Source organism: Sinocyclocheilus anshuiensis, unplaced genomic scaffold (genome assembly GCF_001515605.1).
Source record: "Sinocyclocheilus anshuiensis isolate Anshui unplaced genomic scaffold, SAMN03320099.WGS_v1.1 scaffold1024, whole genome shotgun sequence".
Classification (NCBI taxonomy): Eukaryota; Metazoa; Chordata; class Actinopteri; order Cypriniformes; family Cyprinidae; genus Sinocyclocheilus; species Sinocyclocheilus anshuiensis.
The window spans coordinates 1,982,891-2,004,097 of NW_015552843.1; the positions used below are offsets into that span (position 1 = coordinate 1,982,891).

Sequence of the window (21,207 nt, forward strand, 5' to 3'; positions counted from 1 at the left end):
AGTGTCACAGCAAAGGGTCTGAATACTTAGGACCATGTGATATTTCAGTTTTTCTTTTTTAATAAATCTGCAAAAATGTCAACGATTCTGTGTTTTTCTGTCAATATGGGGTGCTGTGTGTACATTAATGAGGAAAAAAAATTAACTTAAATGATTTTAGCAAATGGCTGCAATATAACAAAGAGTGAAAAATTGAAGGGGGTCTGAATACTTTCCGTACCCACTGTAAGTTTAAATATACCAAATTCTCTTCAACAGCCAAACTAAATATTTAGCTAGTCACAGTTTGTTGTAAGCTAATATGTTAATTGAAGCTCAAAATGTCCACCCTGTCGACCACTTAGACTCGATAGAGTGGACGTAAACATGACAGGGTGGACATAGCATTCATTTGTAGTTAATATTGCTAAAAACTCAAATGAATTAGGGGCGGGGGGTATATCAATGTGATTGAGGATGTAATTATATTATTTCTTATTATTATATTATTTTTTTAATAACTGTTTAGGAAAGGGACATCATACCTTTCAGAAAATATAATTTGCATCTTAATTTTGCAATGAAAACGTATTTAACAGTAATAGTCCATGACAGGGTGGACATATCTTATGGTTTATGCTTCGAATAATGGCCCATAATTATCTAAACAAAAATGTGTGGGAGCTCAGCTAATATGTTTCTAGTACTTGAGTGTGTACTATTTATGATATGACATAAAGCGAATGGGAAATTAAAACCGAATTTTTTGAGTATTGTGAGGGTTGAAAGGCACTCTATGGTGATATTGACCCAACTACAACCCAAACTAAAACTATGCGTGTGTATTTGTATTTATTTATGTTAATTGAAAAAAATAAAAAAATTAATATGAAACTAAATGAAAAAAAAAAGAAATAAACTAAAATATGTTTAAGTTGAGGCCCTAAAATTACTCAAAATTAAGCTAAAACGAAAAAGAAAATTGAAAATAGAAAAATAAAAGCTAATTCCAAATATTAATGAAAACTACAAAGATGTGTGTAATTAGTTTTTTTTCAACTGCTTCCATTTTCAAAACTTTGCCTCTTTTTTTTCAAAACTTTACACACAAATCCAAGAATTGCACACACAAAATGCAAAATGCCTCGCATCTCTTGTAAAATGAAGCACTGCATTCAAAACATCACAAAAACATCTCAAAAGCAAACATTTGTCTTATGTTGCAAACACCTTTGTCAATATTATATTGTTTGTTATATCATATACACACACAGTTATTCGAAACCTAAAGCTCTTCTTTTATGAGCTCCTATGTACATTTCTGTACAACATTGAAAGTAATTGGCAGAGAGATGTTGAAAAATTCATGGTAAACATGAAAGCAAGATTGAAACCAAACTTTTTTTTACTGTATTAGTATTGCACAGTACGAAAGGCCTATTCTAAAGCCATGATTGGTTGGTGTTAAGTAAAGCTATGTTTGCACATGTGAGGAGTTAGTGTGAGGCACTGATGAATTAGTGTGGCATTTTGATTGGTTGTTTGAAAAAGGAAATCAAGATACTTCCTGTTAGATTTTTGTGTTACATAGAGAATTGTGTGTTGTTTTTTGCAAAAAGTGTTTTATGAAATTAAAAAATTGAGTCAAAGGCAGAGAATAAGTGTATGGTTTTGCAGATTTGGTGTGTGGTTCTGGTGAGTTCAGGTTTCAGAAGTGCAAGTAAAGATTTTGTGTGTGAGCAGTTGAAAAAAACTAATACAAAAACAAATACACTACATTTATTTTACTTTGTTTTAGGGCTGCACAATTAATCGAATTTGTAATCGTGATTACAATTACGGATGCCACAATTACGTAATCGTTCAAAGGCGCATTTACAAGCAAGTAACATTACAATACTACACTTTTTTTATTTTATTTTTTTTTTATTTAAAGAAGAAACCAAACCAATGTATAGTTGACATTTAAAGGCTAAATAAATGCTATAGAAAAGCAATTAAAGTTTTTCTGGAAGAGTGTTTTCAGCTTGTTAATTTTCATATAAAAATATGGCATGCAGTTGCTCAAACAATTGTATAAAGCTATTCAAAACATCATTCAATGTAAATTGTGATCATCGTAATTAATAATCGCAATTACAATTTCAAGGGAATAATCGACAATTATGATTTTTGTGATAATTGTGCATCCCTTCGACAATTATGATTTTTGTCGTAATTGTGCATCCCTACTTTGTTTCACTAATGAAGCAAGGGAAAAATCACCAGTGACAAACTCCTTACAGATGAAATTTTTTTTCTCTCACTTTTTTAAATGTCTAAAACAATATACAGGTATAACATTGAAAGTATTGTTTAATAAAATATAAGGTTACAGAATGTTGCTTTCATATGTGTTTTCCTGATTGTCTGAAATCTTTTTCATTGCTCACCATAATTTGGGGATGACCCATGTACTGTAACTATCAACTTCTTTAATGTTTTAATCTCAGGCCGTGGCTCGCTTTCTGATGAACATGGAGGAGTTGTGTCTGTGCTGGCCACGCAAGCTGCTTCTCTAACCAAAGACCCCACTGACTCTCCTACTGTGTGTCTGGAGTCTGACTCTGGGTAAGAAGCTACTTGACAAACATCTGCCTAGTTTCTGGAATCTTGATTAAGCTTAATTTTTAGAGACATCCAAGAACAAGGAAACAGACTCCAGATCTTAAATGTTTAGTATCTTCATTAAAAAAAAAAAAAAAAAAGGAATAATTCATGGGCATAGCAATATTAAAACTGAGGGCATGTTCTCCTACCTGCTACTTTCATCCCACACGCTCTTCAAATTTTATCTGTGCATTAAAGGTTATTATAATGGACAAAAAAATGTTGTTGCTGCTTTTTAAGTATTTAATGGGACCCTTAATGTAATTCTGTCATTGCAGGAACATTTTGGTGAGAACACATGGAACAATTACACTGGCTGTACATAAGATGGCATCATAAATTCTGTTTATTTCTAATTGTCATATATTGAATGTGTGCAGTGTTTTTAAACATCATTATTTTGAGTTTGAAAAGCTTCAATGGTCTATTGTCAGCAACATAGAAGTTTATTGATCGGCTGAGATCATGTCTTCCATCATATCAGAAACCATCATATATTTGTGTCCATGTGTGTTATTTAAGGAAACTAAGTCTATTTTACACCGTTGTGAGAGGTGTTTTGTTGAAGTACCATAATGTGTTCAAAAGGGGGCAGTAGTTGTAACGTTATGCATAAAGTAGAATAATGAAGATAATCACAATGATTTTACATTCAGTAAGTACCTCACAGAGAACTGTTTAATGGATCATTGTGAATTATAGTTTATGTGCATGATTAACAATGGCAAATTATTAAAGTTGAGAAAGGTAAGGTTTTTCTCAGCCTCCTTCTTAGGTATGGTTAATTATAAATGTCATTTTTGTCAAATAGGTACCCTTTAAAATTAGGGTTTTTTTAATAACAAATATACTATCCTTTTTTCCTGTTTGTTTGAATTGAACAGGTTTGTTGTATGCATATGGAAAATACAGAGAATTCTTTGGTCTTCTCATATTTCTCTTTTTGTAAACAAATTCTCCAATAAAACATACAGAGGTAAAAAGTCATTTTAAAAAGCGGTAGCTTAAGGTTTCTTGATTTTTTTTATCAGTCACTCTGGCCTGTCATGGAGCGTTCCTTCCTTGATAACAGTTAACAGTGAAATCACTTATCTTTTGATTGTAAAAGATTTATCATTTTTACCTTAACATAGCTAATAAGAATCAGAGTTTGGCAAAGTTAGCACTTAAACTGGAAACATCCAACTGGTATACAAAGTGTGCAGCATGAATTCTAAGAGAAAATAAATCATACATTGCAGTTTTTGCTCTATATTTTGATGTACCTGTAATGTACTATTTGTCACTCATAATGTTTAGAAGATGTTGTGAATGTGTAACTTTTTTCCAAGCACAAAAAAAGCACTGAGAATAGCAAGTGTGGGTCAACCTAACAATTTTGTGACTATTAAGAGGAAAAATTTTTTTTTTTTAATAAATGCACACAATGTATATATTTGTAGAATGTAATGCCCTTTATGGATCTACAACTGAAAAGACAAAATATATTATCTGAATTGTAGCTCTAAATAGTTGGCCAATTTGGTGATATGCTGTACATTAACTTTTTTCCAAGCACAAAAACAGCACTGAGAATAGCAAGTGTGGGTCAACCTAACAATTTTGTGACTATTAAGAGGAAAAAGTTTTTTTTTTTTAATAAATGCACACAATGTATATATTTGTAGAATGTAATGCCCTTTATGGATCTACAACTGAAAAGACAAAATATATTATCTGAATTGTAGCTCTAAATAGTTGGCCAATTTGGTGATATGCTGTACATGTGGAAGGTTTGTGTGTGCTTTAAACATCAGATAAATGTTCTCTTAGTACATTTGTTTGATTAACATTTTAGAATACAGCAGGTGTGTTTTAATGTTTGAGAACATAAGAAGGCATGCAATGACTTGCATGGCAATGTTTTACCTGGGATAACAGTATCAAAATGTACAGGTCTAGATCTTGTAGGACAGTCTGTCATTCATTACTGTCTGTTTACCTGTGTTGTTCTAAAAACTTCAAAGATTAACCTGCCATCAACGTTTTAAGGGCCTGAGCATCTCACATCAGTACCTTTTATGTTTTTCCCCCCACATGATGGTATCTATCTGAATACCTAAACATTTATTTGCCCCCGAAGCAGTCATAGTGTAGTGCTTTGACCTCTTTCAAATAGCCACAGCCCAGGAAAGCCTCTGTAATTAGTTCCACTTCAATACTTAGCTTCTAAGTTCCGGTCACATGGTCATTAAATGCACTAGGGGCCGTCTTTGGCTCTGCACAGCCTGAGCGCATTGCATCCGATCTGTGCCGGTCCGAGGGGTCAGATGTGACCCCCGATAGACTCAAAGACTGGGGGCAAATTTTCAGAAAGCAGGAGAAATTAAGCACAGGGAGTCTAACCATGGTGAGGGATGACTTTGATAAGACATACCACCACATAGGAGGAGCTGTCACCGGGGAATCCACGGATGTTGCCTGCAGCACAACTGCATATGCGCGCGGTGAGGAGACGTCTATACAGATCAAGTCTTAACAAGTGAAACCTGGAATAAAATGACTGATATCGTTTTGGGAAATATGGTAAATCCTTCTTTTCCTGTTTGCGTTTATGAAATAGTCGATGACAATTCACAAAATGAATTTTTCGGTTGCAAACATGTCCACAAGTAGCCTATATATAAGACAAATCCGAAGTTTTCGAAGGCTAAGTTTAAGTCTCTCTCTCTCGTCAGTTTGGTAATAGATTTTATATGCTGTAGGTTAATTTCAACGGCGTGTGATGAGTATTATACGGAGTTCTGTGTTCATTAAAACATAATTATATAAAATACATGTAACCTGGCTAGGTTATAATTTTATAGTTCTTATTTTATTTACTTTTCAAAATGCGATGTTCTTAATGTTTTGTTAATTAATACAAAAAAAAAACATTCATATGCAACAATCTAATACGAATAAGTATAAACGACAGGTAGCTAAATGTGATTACCTTTTTATTTACCCCCCACCCCACAAAAAAATCTATTTAACTAACAGAAAAATAGAACCCGATATGTTTTATCAGAACATGCAGCATTGATCATATAATGCCAGCGGTTAAACTGACGGGGTTTTTTCTATCGACTGTTATCGATAGGTGTAAAGTACTGCACTCCAGTACGCCGCTGGGCTCGCGCGATCCACACACGAGCGCTATGCGGCTGCGGACAGCTCGCGACAGCAGCGGCTCTCTGGCGTTTGAGGTAAGTGCATAAGTGCAACATCCAACAATCTAATACGAATGCGTATAAACGACAGGTAGCTAAATGTGATTAACTTTTTATTTACCCCCCACCCCACAAAAAAATCTATTTAACTAACAGAAAAATAGAACCCGATATGTTTTATCAGAACATGCAGCATTGATCATATAATGCCAGCGGTTAAACTGACGGGGTTTTTTCTATCGACTGTTATCGATAGGTGTAAAGTACTGCACTCCAGTACGCCGCTGGGCTCGCGCGATCCACACACGAGCGCTATGCGGCTGCGGACAGCTCGCGACAGCAGCGGCTCTCTGGCGTTTGAGGTAAGTGCATAAGTGCAACATCCTCGTGATTTTCGCCTCTGCTTTGTGTCATAATATAGGACTATGAACTAAGCCTAAATTTTTGAGGTTTAACTACACTACCGCACGTCTAGTTGAGATGAGGGTGGGGAGGAAATATAGTCTGTGTGGGATGTCCTGAACGGTGTGTTCCCAGTGAGAATCTTTGAAGGTTGCAAACCTTTTACAAACGTTTGTTTAAGTGAAAGTTAGGAGTCACGAGGTTATTATTTATGGCTACGTTGAAGAGTGATACTGAATTATAAATTGGACACTTTCTCCCAAAGTTAGTACATGCTCTTAGGTCAGGCCTACTTAATCTTATTATAGTATGTTTCACATTAGGAAAAGTTGTGCATGTTTTCTAGACTCTAAATGTTTGATGTGAAGACACTGGGAGACAATGTGTGGAAATGTACTTCTGTGAATGTGTTTAGAAAACATTACAGTGAATCAATGGAGAGGTCAAGGAATTTCCTTCCATTCACTGGCTGTGATGTCAGAATAACAAGATTGCATTTGCAGATTCAATGAGTGAAATAAAATAAAAAAATTAATGTAATTCTCGGTTGAACTGAGGATATATAACTAATTAAAAAGGCCAAGCCCCTGCACAAACCCAACTCAAGGTAAGAGGGTCCACAGTCACAGGGGTGCAAAGTTCCACACAGGTGTGCCAACACAACAGCTGTTTAAAAAATTTGAAAAAAGCAGTACTCCGACTATTCATGCCAGAAATCACCACAGTTATGAAAGCTTGTGACCCCCAGTCAGACATCTCTAACAATGAATGTAAGATTAACTGTGTCATGCATTTGTCAGCATGCATGAAAATTCAGAGAATTAGTTGTTTGAAAGACACACATTTTGTACACCCAATGATTAGAGATTCTTATGTGGGGAAGGTCCAAAAGATAGTAAGTTATAACAGAGTTTGTGTAACAGGTTTGTCAAAAGCAAGATCTGCAAGTTGAGCTTCCAGTGCAGAAGATGACACAGAGTAAATAAGCTGTCACCTTAAAGGTCATTCATTTTCCTGTGCAACAATTATGCTGCCAAAAGAGCAACACAGGTGAGTCTTTTTCAAGATGTTTTTCTGTAACTGCCTAATATTATGAGATCTAAATTTGTTTTTTAAGATGGATCTTTTTACATTTTTATAGGTGGCCCTTTTCATTCATATAGCTACTAATTTTTTTTCAACATTTGAAACAAAGCGACCAGACAGGTTTTGCATGACTGTCACATAACCAATAATGATATAATGATTTAATAACACATACCAGAGGAGGAAAACACTGCTTTTGTGACCAAAGATATTGCTCACTCAATCGCTGAATAGGGCAATTACCAAAAATGCAATTAGCACTGGATTTTAAAGAGCCTTTTGAGTGAAAGTGTCAGGGTGAGTAACAGGGTGGACTGTAGACCTTTCCAATTCAACTTCCTGGACTTACTCTTGAACTGAAGTATCCACATATGTGATCTGACATACATGCATGCATGCAAGCACACACACATGCACAGACACCCTCCGGGGTGGCCCTTGGTAAGCACATGGAAGGAAATGTTACTTACAACACACTGGCCCAATTCATTGCTCTGTAATCCTCTAAGCAGTTTCTGCATGCTTTAGCGTCTCCACTTGTCTGTTTTCTATTGAAGGAACAGCCAACTACTTGAACTCATGAGCTTTATGTACGAGAGCTTTACAAACCACATATTTTCTGTCTGACACGGTTATGTTTTCGTCAGTGAAGCTATGAATTTCCAGATCACTTTGTCTTTAAAAGTTCTGCACACATAACGGCTTTAGATAAAGGGATTGTTCACACAGAAAAGAAAATTCTGTTGTCATTTAATGCAAAATTTGTATGACTTTCTCTCTTCTGGGGAACACAAAGTGGATGCTTTTAGCAGAATGTCCAAGCTGCTCTTTTGAAAGTGAATGGACCATGATTTCAGTGAATAAAGTGTTGCATTTTAGTCCATTTCTCATTTAAGGCTATTGAATGGTTCCTAAAGACCTAAAATGTAGTGCATTTATGCTTCTTTTTCTGCTTTTTGGGGCTTGATTCCCATCGACTTTCACTGTACAGGTACATCCAATGTCAATTTAGACATTATGCCAAATGTCTCCTTTTTTTGTGTTCCACAAAAGAAAGAAAATCATTCAGGTTTGAAACAAAATGTAGGTAAGAAAATTGCGAGTGGGTATATTTTGAGTGAACTGTACCTTCAAGAAAAAAAAGTGTATATTTTCTATACAGTTGTTATGTGCACGCATACATTTTCAGATCTGCAAACTTCATGTTCCTGCTTCAGCTGGAATGACCTGAGGTGATGAATTTGTTTGCTCAGTATTTATAGTTGAGCAAGCGTTTATCTCTGAAATAATTCAAACGATCTCTGCACAGGGGCTCGCTGTTCGGTTAACTTCATGCCAGGTGTTTGTTTGAACGAACCCGTTAGCCTTTGACCGTTCTTTCGCTCAGTCTCTCTGTGTCATTTTAAACACTGTACTAGACACACATTGTATTCAGCTGTAAATAAAGAGGTCTCAGGCCCAGATCCAGAACACTTCACCTCATACTGATAACCAGTTTAAACCGGTGGCATCCTCATGTTTACTCAAAATTGAACCACTCTGAATAGAATAACCCATGGTACTGATGTCATCACGGTCCACTGCTTTCTGGGTTTAGAAAATGTTTAACAGATAACACCAGATCAAACCACATTATGCTGGCGATACTGTATTTGGGTCCAAATGTAAAAAGGGCAAAGGAGATAGAAGAGTAACAGGAGATCAGATTAAAAATTAACTATCACATTTGCCATTTTTACATTCTTTTTTATCAGTGTTTTGGTACATTGGTTTTTGTCTTAATTTAACCTGTTCATATAATAATAATTGATTAATTATTGTGTTCTTGGAAGCCTTTCATCTGTAAGGAGTTGTATGTTTCAGATGGTGAAGAGGTAATAATTTTATGAAACTTTATCTCTCACTGGTTGATGTTAAGTGGATGTTGTGATGTTTCAGTGATGGCAAGGCTGCCAAAACCTCCTGCTCTGAACAAAAAGTCAAGGCCATGAAGGAGGAAAAGAGGGAGGTTGTTTATGTGGATCCACCAGATGGCGGTTGGGGTTGGATGGTGGTTCTGCATTGTTTCCTGGTATGTCAAGAATCCTACCGTTAGAGACTCTGATTTAGAGCTTCTTTGCTATGATAAAATTGAGGTGATCTGTATTGAGCTGAAATCAGTTGAATCTGCTGGTGTTTTTTCAGGTGAACGTGTTGGTAATGGGTACGTTGAAGAGCTTTGGGATCTTCTTTGTGGCACTGCAGGATGAGTTTGGAGGCTCGTCCGAGAGCATCAGCTGGATTGGATCCATCATGTCCAGCCTCAGGCTCTCTGGAGGTACGGTCAGCATAGCAACCATCTTCGATCCAATATGACAGGTCATAAACCCAGTTTTGCTTGTGACCCGTTAGGTCCTCTGGCCTCGGTGGCCTGTGCCAAGCTGGGGAACAGGGTTACCTCCATAGTGGGGGCGCTTTTTGTCAGCGCCGGCTTTATCACCAGCATATTTGCCACCAGCGTGATCTACCTTTACCTTAGCATGGGGATAGTTGTTGGTGAGTTTTGTTTTATATGAAAAATAAAAGTACAGATATTATGAGTAAAAAATGTATGATTTTTTTTCCAGGTCTCGGGTTTGCTCTTCTTTATCAGGCCACATCTGTTGTAACAGTGACCTATTTCCAAAAGAGGCTGGCAACTGCATATTCTATTGGCCGCTCTGGCATGGGTTTGACCTTTGCCCTCGCTCCTTTCACTCAGCTGCTTTTGGATCAGTATGCTTGGCAGGGTAATTGGCTTTCAGCTACATTATTATAAAATCTGTAAAATCAGTATAAATCTTAAACTGGTATATGATTCATATACTATTGTTCAAAAGTTTGGGGTTGGTATGACTTTTTAATGTTTTTGAAAGAAGTTTCTTATGCTTACCAAGGCTGCATTTATTTGATAAAAGCAGTTATATTATGACATTTTATTCCTATTTAAATTAACTTTTTTCTATTTTTTCTGTGATGGCAAAACTGAATCTTCAGCAGCCATTACTCCAGTCTTCAGTGTCACATGGTCTTCCATGATGAAGTATGGAAAGAGTTCTCACTGGTTGATGTTAAGTGGATGTTGTGATGTTTCAGTGATGGCAAGGCTGCCAAAACCTCCTGCTCTGAACAAAAAGTCAAGGCCATGAAGGAGGAAAAGAGGGAGGTTGTTTATGTGGATCCACCAGATGGCGGTTGGGGTTGGATGGTGGTTCTGCATTGTTTCCTGGTATGTCAAGAATCCTACCGTTAGAGACTCTGATTTAGAGCTTCTTTGCTATGATAAAATTGAGGTGATCTGTATTGAGCTGAAATCAGTTGAATCTGCTGGTGTTTTTTCAGGTGAACGTGTTGGTAATGGGTACGTTGAAGAGCTTTGGGATCTTCTTTGTGGCACTGCAGGATGAGTTTGGAGGCTCGTCCGAGAGCATCAGCTGGATTGGATCCATCATGTCCAGCCTCAGGCTCTCTGGAGGTACGGTCAGCATAGCAACCATCTTCGATCCAATATGACAGGTCATAAACCCAGTTTTGCTTGTGACCCGTTAGGTCCTCTGGCCTCGGTGGCCTGTGCCAAGCTGGGGAACAGGGTTACCTCCATAGTGGGGGCGCTTTTTGTCAGCGCCGGCTTTATCACCAGCATATTTGCCACCAGCGTGATCTACCTTTACCTTAGCATGGGGATAGTTGTTGGTGAGTTTTGTTTTATATGAAAAATAAAAGTACAGATATTATGAGTAAAAAATGTATGATTTTTTTTCCAGGTCTCGGGTTTGCTCTTCTTTATCAGGCCACATCTGTTGTAACAGTGACCTATTTCCAAAAGAGGCTGGCAACTGCATATTCTATTGGACGCTCTGGCATGGGTTTGACCTTTGCCCTCGCTCCTTTCACTCAGCTGCTTTTGGATCAGTATGCTTGGCAGGGTAATTGGCTTTCAGCTACATTATTATAAAATCTGTAAAATCAGTATAAATCTTAAACTGGTATATGATTCATATACTATTGTTCAAAAGTTTGGGGTTGGTATGACTTTTTAATGTTTTTGAAAGAAGTTTCTTATGCTTACCAAGGCTGCATTTATTTGATAAAAGCAGTTATATTATGACATTTTATTCCTATTTAAATTAACTTTTTTCTATTTTTTCTGTGATGGCAAAACTGAATCTTCAGCAGCCATTACTCCAGTCTTCAGTGTCACATGGTCTTCCATGATGAAGTATGGAAAGAGTGAAAGTGTTTTTTAGGAGTTTAAAGAACAACATTAAAATAGAAATCTTGAGTTACATTATAACTTTATAATTTTACTGTCATTTATTTATTTTTTTAAGGCTAAAAGGTAATTTTTGATGTAATAAAGTGACACTTTTTTTTTCTGGATCTAATCATTTATCCAAAAATACATTAAAAGTGCAATGCAGCCATTGATTTGAATATTCCTCTTAAATGATAAGTATGTTTTTAATGAATTTTATTTAATGAATTTATGAGCATGAATTAAAAAATGTCAGGGTGTCCTGATATAATAGTAAAGAAAGAAGTATTATTATTACATGTTAAAATACTATAATTGACACTCATGAGTTTCTCTTCTGTCTCTAGGAGCTCTTTTGATTTTGGGAGGCCTGATGCTGAACCTGGTGGCTTCTGGGATGCTTTTGCGGCCCATTAATGTTAGACCTCCAGCTTCTCCCTTGTCAAACTCCACCCTTCATAATGCTGGATCTGAGAAAGACCCTCTTAAGAACCATATAAATGGCAACACATCTATATCCAATGGCACTTCCAGAATGGACCGCTCACCTCCCATTCACAGGGACACACTTATAATAGAGAACCCCGTTCATGAACAGAATACTCTCCCACATCTGGAACTAAAAAAATCCATCCAGAATGGGGTGAATGGTACAGACGGCAGCCAAATGAAAACTTCCCCCGAGATGAATGGGGTTTCTCCTGTGGATTCGTTACTTGAGAACAGCAGAACAGAAAATCTTCCTGAAAACCCCAAAAAAGTGCTGGACTTCTCACTGTTGAAGAACCCTTTCTTTTGCATCTACACTTGGTCGCTGGTCTTCAGTCAGCTGGCATATTTTATACCTTACTTCCATTTATCTGCAAGGGCCCGGAACCTGGGCATCGACCCTATGGATGCTTCCTTCATCATCTCTGTGGCTGGTGAGTCATATTACCTTTGATCAACCAATGTAACCCTAGAGTCTTGTTTTTCCACCGTCATCTATTTTAAGTATTAAGTGCTTTTTACAGAATTAATTTTGCATTCACAAGGAAATTATAGATAAAGGATTCGTGACAAAGGGTATAAAATGATTTAAATTAAAAAGTTACCTATTGCACAAAAAAGTCCTCTAGTCAGCATGTTTGTTATTGCTGGTCTCTGGCTGCAACAGTTCAACTGTACACTAATAATGTGTAACAGTAGAAGAAATCAATAGGACGTAAGCACTGCTGAGCTATGCTGTGGAAAATGGAGAGACAAAAGACCGTGTAATGACAGAGCTAGTGGACAGCATGTCATTAGCGAAGCTGGGTTTTTCAGGGATGGCTTCATCAGGGGTGTATTCCAGGAAAGCCATAAAGCCATACCTGATAGATGCACTATGGCCATTGTGCTTTGCAGCAAGATGTGCTCTAATATGGGCTTTAAAGGGTTGATGCAAAAACGCAGCCAACTTCACATTAATTATTTGTGAGCAGTTTAAATTCTGCAGTGTTATGCAATGAGTGCTCTTACATAAAAAATGAACTTTGGCATAGTGGCTAAAACCAGAGGGCTTGTAAGTGTCCTATCAATAATGCCACAGTGAATGACAGAGAGTTTGAATATGTTTACTCAAACATTTTTTTTTTCATTTGTATTTATTTACCAAAAGGTAGTACTATCAAGATATTGCTTTTAAGGGTGTTGATTATTACCTCCAATGGTGTTCTTTAGAGAAACAAGAAATACAAGGCACTTATGTTAACATTAAAAAGACTTTATTAAAATGGAAACTTTTTCAGCAAAAAATCATAACCAACATGTTGTCTGGGTATGTAGGAAACATGTGACACCTATTGACCCAATTGTTTGTTTACTGCAGTACACACCCTGATAATGGCTCGCTATTTGCAACATGTCTATTGTTGTTTTTCTTCAACTTTATTTATATAGTGCTTTATACAATACAGATTGTATCAAAGCAGCTTTACAGTATTAAACAGGAAAATAGTGTTTCGATAGTGCAAGAGGAAAATAGTAAACACTATTTAATTTTTTGTTACATCCTGTGCAATTTACTTGAAATTCATGCTTCATATTAGAATTATAAATGCACTGTTACTGAAATTCTGACTGATATGATGAGCTGTTAGTTATTTTCCTGTTATGGCTGATAACTGATAAATGTCCGTTAATAAAATTATAAACTAAAAATAAAACACTATCGTACATCCCTACTTTATATAGTGGCCCAAAAAGTCACCTTTTGGAGTCAACACTTAAAATGTATCAATGTCTCTAGTTTATATAATAATTTTTTGAAAGATAGCACAAGCAAAAATCATTTCAATTCATAAATCAATGAAATAATGGCTCAGAAAAGTGTGGTTTTGTAAGTTTAGCATCACTTATTCACAGAGACTGCTTGGTTTTTGCTGTTGTTGTTTTTTTTAGTAATTTTTTGTCATTTTTCTCTACCAAGTTTGCCTGGTTTAAGCTGTCAAAAAATTTCTTCGATACACTATGAAAAGTCACCTTTATTTATATAGCACATTATACAATACAGATTGTTTCGATGCAGCTTCACAGTAATAAACAGGAAATAATAATAAATGTACCTTCCGGTACATACAGATAGCTGCAATAGTTAAGTCAATGAAGTGTCCAACATTCCACACTTTTTTGTTTTTCTGGTTAATTAAGTGCATCATCCAGATATTTGAAGTGTACGTTTTCTTTTTGGAATTTTCAGTATGAATATACTTGCAATATATATATATATACTATAAAATGTCTTATGCACAAATAGTGCATAAGTGCACAAATTGAGACAATCGCGATATTCCAAATGTCTCCTTTCCCCTACCCCCTCCACCTGCACATTGAAAGATGTTTTCACATCGGACAGGGTGAGCAGGGAACTAACACTCAGGCTCCTCGTGGCGGCGAGCCGAGGGAAGTTGCTAAGCAACAGCCCAAGTAGCTGCCGTAAGGGTTGGTAGTTCAGTGCCTAGTTCTGAAGTGGCTGACATTGTGTGGTGTGCCACCGAGGCAGCAATGAGGACAAAAGAGAGTGAGGAGACGAGCCAAACACGTTTTGTGTTTTAATGAGCTGGTAGCGATCGGACATGCATTTGGACGCTCTGTACCTCAGTGAGGGCCTATTGTCCGTCTTTGATGTAGTGGGGACATTGCATTCGTCCAGTCCTTTTGTGTCCACTGAGTGAAGTACACAAAGACACAAACACCTGTCACATGCCCGATTACCCTGGTGAAAGTCCCCCTATACACTACAGAGTTTTGTGGACTAGGAACCTCTACTTTTTGTCACTGAGATTCTGTATTGAAGTTTCATTGTGCAAAGCATGACAGGAACAGCTGTGAAACTCAATGGCCCTGCTGGGATTTAAACACACAAACAACGCGCAAAATGTCTTTGGGTCCAAGCGGGGCACACCAGGACGTCACCTTTAGTGGCGCACCGAGGACATGCAAACATTGAGCAGCTGTTTTGTTTTATGTCTGGCCAACAATAAATGACTCCACATGTGCACAAACTGCAGCATCAGTTCAAGCCATTGGTTCTATATGAGCTGGTCAGATCATACCAACACCTCTGGGCTTTGTGTAAGTATATTCAGTGTGTGATTTAATAGGTTATGAATGAATATGATCTCGTGTGTGTGCATTTTTATGTAGGTCTATCCAGTAAACTGTGACAGCCTGCATGTCAGCAGAGAGTCTCACACTTTGGATCTGTTGCGTATGTATGAATCTACAATAGTGCTGCCTCAGGTCTTTTCCTAGACTGTTCAATAAAGCTTTGCAGGACATGGGCATTCCGCTGCAGCACAGACAACAGCAAACATTAAGCAGTACTGAACGCTTTGTACAGCACACCACAAAATATCTAGTCTGTTATCATTACTTCTGTTCCTCTTCTGTCACTCTTTGAACTGAAAAACAAAGTGTCAATTAACTTAAAGGGGTCCTATTATGCTCTTTTTCAAAGTCTTGATTTTGTTTTGGGGGTGTACTAGAACAGCTTCTTATACTAGGTTGTTCGAAAAACACATTTTTCACATATTTTACATTATTACAACACCTCTCTCCCCAGTCTGGCATGAACGGCTCGAATAGTTCCTGTATCAAATGAAGGCCCGCCTTCTGAAATACGAAATGTGCTGTGATTGGTTAGCTGGGCCAGTGTGTGTTGTGATTGGCAACACTCGGTGCCTGGTCGGGAAATGTCATGCCCCTTACCATAGACGCCTGCGAGCTTCAGTGTAAATATTGCATCAAAATCAAATCAATTTGAGCGTGATTTAAACTCGGGTTATTGTAACCACTCTAAGTTCATCTGCCTTGGGAAAGCTAGCGTGTCTCCGACATAGTGATAACATTCGTTGCCTTCTCTAGTGCAGCTCAACCAGGTCTTGTCCCATTCATCGGTATTTGTGATATCACAAATCCCAGAAAATATGCATTCTAGTCCAAACGAGTTGTTCGTTGTAGTTTTTGAAAAGTGATTTCTGTTAAATAAAATAACTCCTTTTAAAGTGGACTTTGAACTTTGTAACTTTGCAGATATTTTTTAAGCTCAAACAGCAACATTACAGACTAACTAAAGTTGAAAAAGAAATTCATTCTTACAAAGACATTTTTCTTTACAAATCCTCGTTTTGTGCTTTAATTGACCGTTGTTTTGTTTCGTTTTGATCTCTCCCTTGCGCTTCCGCGTGCGTCACTTCTGAGCGGCGCATGCGCAAAGTCGACCTCATACGTCATGTGCCTGGAGCTGCTTCCAGTGTACAACAGTGAGCGTTGTACGTAATCCATTATTATGTTTTGAATTTGGATATTTTTCTTACAAAAACGCATCATTCACTACAGGAGGCCTTTGTTCACCCCCCGGAGCTGTGTGAGACACTTTTTTTTATGGATGGGCGCTTTTTATTTAACTTCTTTTGGACTGAAGCATGCAACACCCGCTGAGTGGCATTAAACAGCTTGAAAGATCAAAGACAATTTTTAATATAACTCCGACTGGATTCGTCTGAAAGAAGAAAGTCATATACACCTAGGATGACTTGAGGGTGAGTAATTTATAGGCTAATTTTCATTTTTGGGTGAACTAACCCTTTAAGTAGCGGTTTTTCATGTTTGTTTAATTTACACCATGTAGTTCAAAGGTTTGGGGCCGTTTACTATTTTTGAAAGAAGTCTCTTATGCTCTCCCAGGCTGAATTCATTTGATCAAAAATACTGTAAAACAGGAATATTGTGAAATATTATTACAGTTTAAAAATAACATATTTATTCCTGTGAGGACAAAGGTCATGTGATACTGAAGACTATGCTGAACATTCAGTTGATTTAGTTGATTCTTCAGAAATCCTTTTAAAATTTGCTGCTTTTTTGATAAAAAATGTTTCATATTAGTTTTTGCTGCTTAATATTAATTAATTCAGATTCATTTTTTAGGATTCTCTGATGAATAAAGTTCAGTAGAACAGCATTTATTTGAAAGATTTTGTAACAAAAAGTCTTTACTATCACTATTGATCACTGTAATTCATCCTTGCTAAATAGAAGTATTTGTTTCATTTCATATAAAATCTTAATCCAACCCCAAACTTTTGAACAGTATTGTACCGAGTTATTTTTTCAAATAATATATTATAATAATTATATTATAATAATATAATAAATTATTATTTTTTTTATTTGTGACTAATACTGATCTCTCCATTCTCCATGTTGGGAGAAATAGAGGTATATTTCATGTGTACAAGCATTGTAAAAAGATGTTGTAGTGTGTGTATGCATGATAGCAACTTATATTTTGGAAATCTGAGAAAAATACAGTTTTCTTACAAAGCAAAAAAATGATTTTAAAGTAATATACTACATTAGCCATTTAGATCACCAATGGTTTTGTCATTTTGAACCTTGACAGTTACAGTCCTTTACATATTACATGAAGAGGTCAAACTTGTATAAGGAAGAAACCTTGGAAGAGTCCAACACTAAGCAGCCCATTTTCAGTCCATCAGTTTTTCTGTCTCACAGGTATAACAGAGACGGTGGCCCAACTTGCATCTGGCTGGGTGACAGACAGGAATCTGGTTCACAAGTATCACTACCATAAGGCCTACCTGATCCTGTGTGGTGTGGTCAATCTTCTCTCCCCTCTGGCCACCTCATATATCTTGCTCATGGTCTATGTTGTCTTCTTTGCCATCTTCTGTGGGGGGTACATGGCTCTCCTACTTCCTGTGCTGGTGAGTACTGGCAAGCCTGGGGCTTGCAAAGATTTTGTATAAATGTGTATATATAGATAATATGCTTAGTTCAGTATAAAAATGAAATTTCAATTGTCTCAGTTTAGTTGTTTCGTCACTTTCATTGTTCTCAATGTTACCAGCAGCTTGAAAGTATGTCTTAGGAGTTATGAACTCAGTTCTGTTCATTACAAATGGGGAGATCCTAATGCAGTTTCCTTCACTCGTATTATACAGTGGGTACGTAAAGTATTCAGACCCCCTTAAATTTTTCACTCTTTGTTATATTGCAGCCATTTGCTAAAATCATTTAAGTTAATTTTTTTTCCTCATTAATGTACACACAGCACCCCATATTGACAGAAAAACACAGAATTGTTGACATTTTTGCAGATTTATTAAAAAAGAAAAACTGAAATATCACATGGTCCTAAGTATTCAGACCCTTTGCTGTGACACTCATATATTTAACTCAGGTGCTGTCCATTTCTTCTGATCATCCTTGAGATGGTTCTACACCTTCATTTGAGTCCAGCTGTGTTTGATTATACTGATTGGACTGGGGGTCTGAATACTTTCCGTACCCACTGTATATGCTCATGGAGAGGTCTTGTTTTTCTAGTATTGAGACATTGAGTTCTTGTGGTGTAATACTGCGAAGGGCAGTGTAAGGAGAGAGGGCTAGATTGACAGGCTGCACTGCAGTACACCCGTTCCTCTGGAAGGAATCTCAGGTTTTACCTTTCAAATATTTTTTACAACCTGGAATCACTCTCAGTGAACCAGATAGACAAAATTAGTGCTTAAAAAGCCCCTGAGGGAAAACAGTCTGTTGCCTACATGTATAGATATTAAATATGCTTGTTAAATGTGCATGTAAAGTAGTTATTATGAAAATATCTTTGAATTAAAGGGATAGTTCACCCAAAAATAGATATTCTGTTATAATTTACTCACCTTCAAGTTGTTCCAAACCTGTATGAGTTTCTTTCTTCTGCTAAATATGAAATAATACATTTTGAAGAATGTAGGCAACAAAACAGTTCTAGTCTAGTCCCAATTGACTTAGTAGTATTTTTTATTTTTATTTAGTAGTATTTTTTTCTGTAATACGGAAGTCAATTGGAACCAGCAACTGTTCTTTTATGTTCAAAAGAATAAAGAAACTAATATAGGTTTGGAACAACCTTAGGGTTAGTAAATAATGGCAGAATTTTCATTTTTGGTGAACTGTCCCATTAAGAGGCTAATCAAATATTGAGCATTTCAAGTTCACACAAATGTAATATACGATTCTCATGCTCCTGTCATTTAATCTGCAATTCTAGCTCTTTTAAATTTAAAAAGCAGCAAAGGGTCTGATCTAGATGAGGGAAAATCAATTGTTCCACCTATCGCTAATCCATCACTTTTTCCCTCTTCACCTTCTAAATCAGTTTCTGCAGACAGTAACCCTTTTTCGACAAGTTCAGCATACACTTCAGCTTTAATTACTTTCGTCGCTGCAGAACTTGATACAGAAATATTCAAAATTTCAGCAATTCGCAAAAGATATTTTTTACGAAACGCATCAAATTGCTGTATACTAGGTTTAGAAACAAATGCTCCAATATCTAGCTCCATATTCACTCAATGCTTTTTACCTTCTTAAAAACAAGATAAATAAAAACAATTGTTACCCACTGAAAAGAGACCAAAAATGGTACATTTTAGACATTCATTAACAATAAAACTCGTTCAAAACAAACAAGTCAACTAGGCGAACAAACTTCCACTTGTTGGCCACAAAAAAAAAAACAAGCGGACAAGCCCCCATTTGTTACGAACAACGAGTTAAATCCCTACTCAAAGAGAAATAAACTGGTCCATAACAGTTAACAGGGATCCATCTAAGAAAGATCCCTGGGGTCCCCGCTCTCATTCTTAAATTTGTCAACCACAAAACACTTAAAGTGCAAATAAAAGTAAGTTTATTAACAAAAGAAACAAAGGAACATCATAAACTTCGGGAGGGGCAATTTGCCAAAGTAAATTACAATAAACAAAACTACTAATAAACAAACTAACCTAGAAATCAGATAACAAATAAAATACAAGTTCTTACCTCCCTGCTAACATAAACAGGAGAAAACGAACAAAACAAACAGGCACCCACCTCCCTACCAAGCTCCACTTAACAAGGTCCAGGAAGTAAGCGTCCAAACGTAACAGATATCAAACACAACTAAACTGTTACATAATTCAATGATTGACAACAAATGTCTAAATTAGCGATCCTTTCGCCAACACACGTCACACAGCGGGCACAACAGTAGCCACCAAGAGAGCGGGGAGCCAACGATTCCTTCCACCGGATAGCGTAAGTACTGTGGCGATCCTTCCTGTCTCCAACCAGTTCAGTCCTCCTAATCAGCTCCACCTGTAATCAATTAGAGCGAAAGAGGGAGAGACAAAGAAAAACACAGGGAAAAACCTATACACGCGCACACGAACGAGTGTGCCGTTTCCCTAGCAACACACGAATCCATTCGTAACAATACTCAGTCATCAACACAAATACAGAATCTCCTCACATAGAACAGTTCTACAGTGAAGTACAGTTCTTGGAAAAGCAAGTCTTGAAGAGGGGCCTCCTCAGGAAGACGAGCATAGACCTTCCCCTGAACTCTGTAACACAGTTATGCTAACATGAACCATCTTGTCAGGGCCCCCTTCCACAATTCAAAAAAAATAATGAGCAGCCAGGGAAGCAAAACTGATTTTTCTATCCGACCCAAGGCCTTTCCGGATATGACCCGGTGCTGCTTGCATAGTGAAAACAAGCCGTGGTTTTAAAAGCGTATCCAGTCAGAAAACAGGTGTGGGGAGATTCTGGGCTGGAAAGTGAAGAAAGATTTCTCCATAAGTCCATCATCTTAAGTGTCAGGTTACTGACCGTTCTCAAGTATATCGTGCAAGGACAGAAAAAAAATAGAATGTAAAGAAAGTCTGTCTTTTTTCCATGTTTTCTTCATTGACCTCCATTGACTATTTAAGGAAAACTTTCCATCTGTCAGCAGTTTTATATACGTCTAACGCATTGCGTTTCGTCCCAAAGGCTTCCTGTACGACTACACTCAGACTTACGACTGCTCCTTCTACCTGGCAGGTGTGTGTTATCTGTTATCATCAGTTTCTCTTTTCCTCGAGCCTCTGGCGAGGCGCTGGCAAGCCCGAAAGAAGCGGCTAGAGACGCTAAACCAAGAATTGATGTGGAGTAAGGGCTGTTTCTGCCCGGCGCCTCAGAGGAATGGTGTTGTATAATAAAGGACTAAACTCAAAGCCATTTTACTTTCCACCCTGTCATGTGGTTTACCCTCTGAGGGCTGATCGGAAG

General features: G+C 37.1%; 2 protein-coding genes across 2 annotated transcripts in view; both read left to right on the forward strand.

The window, feature by feature from the left end:
* LOC107668015 (ragulator complex protein LAMTOR5-like) overlaps positions 1–3,468 on the forward strand; it is a 5,014-nt gene extending 1,546 nt beyond the window's left edge. Inside the window, exons 3-4 of the mRNA XM_016459747.1 lie at positions 2,472–2,589; positions 2,907–3,468. Coding sequence (XP_016315233.1) covers positions 2,472–2,589; positions 2,907–2,967 — 179 coding nt within the window. The 3' untranslated portion in view covers positions 2,968–3,468. The remainder of the gene's footprint in view (positions 1–2,471; positions 2,590–2,906) is intronic.
* Positions 3,469–6,102: 2,634 nt separating this feature from the next.
* Positions 6,103–21,177, forward strand: LOC107668003 (monocarboxylate transporter 5-like). The gene is made up of 9 exons (XM_016459733.1): positions 6,103–6,181; positions 7,145–7,271; positions 9,246–9,378; positions 9,492–9,624; positions 9,699–9,842; positions 9,914–10,075; positions 11,928–12,503; positions 17,620–17,831; positions 20,916–21,177. The coding sequence occupies exons 2-9, from the start codon at positions 7,249–7,251 to the stop codon at positions 21,132–21,134; spliced, it is 1,602 nt and encodes a 533-aa protein (XP_016315219.1). The 5' UTR covers positions 6,103–6,181; positions 7,145–7,248; the 3' UTR covers positions 21,135–21,177.
* Positions 21,178–21,207: the final 30 nt, after the last annotated feature.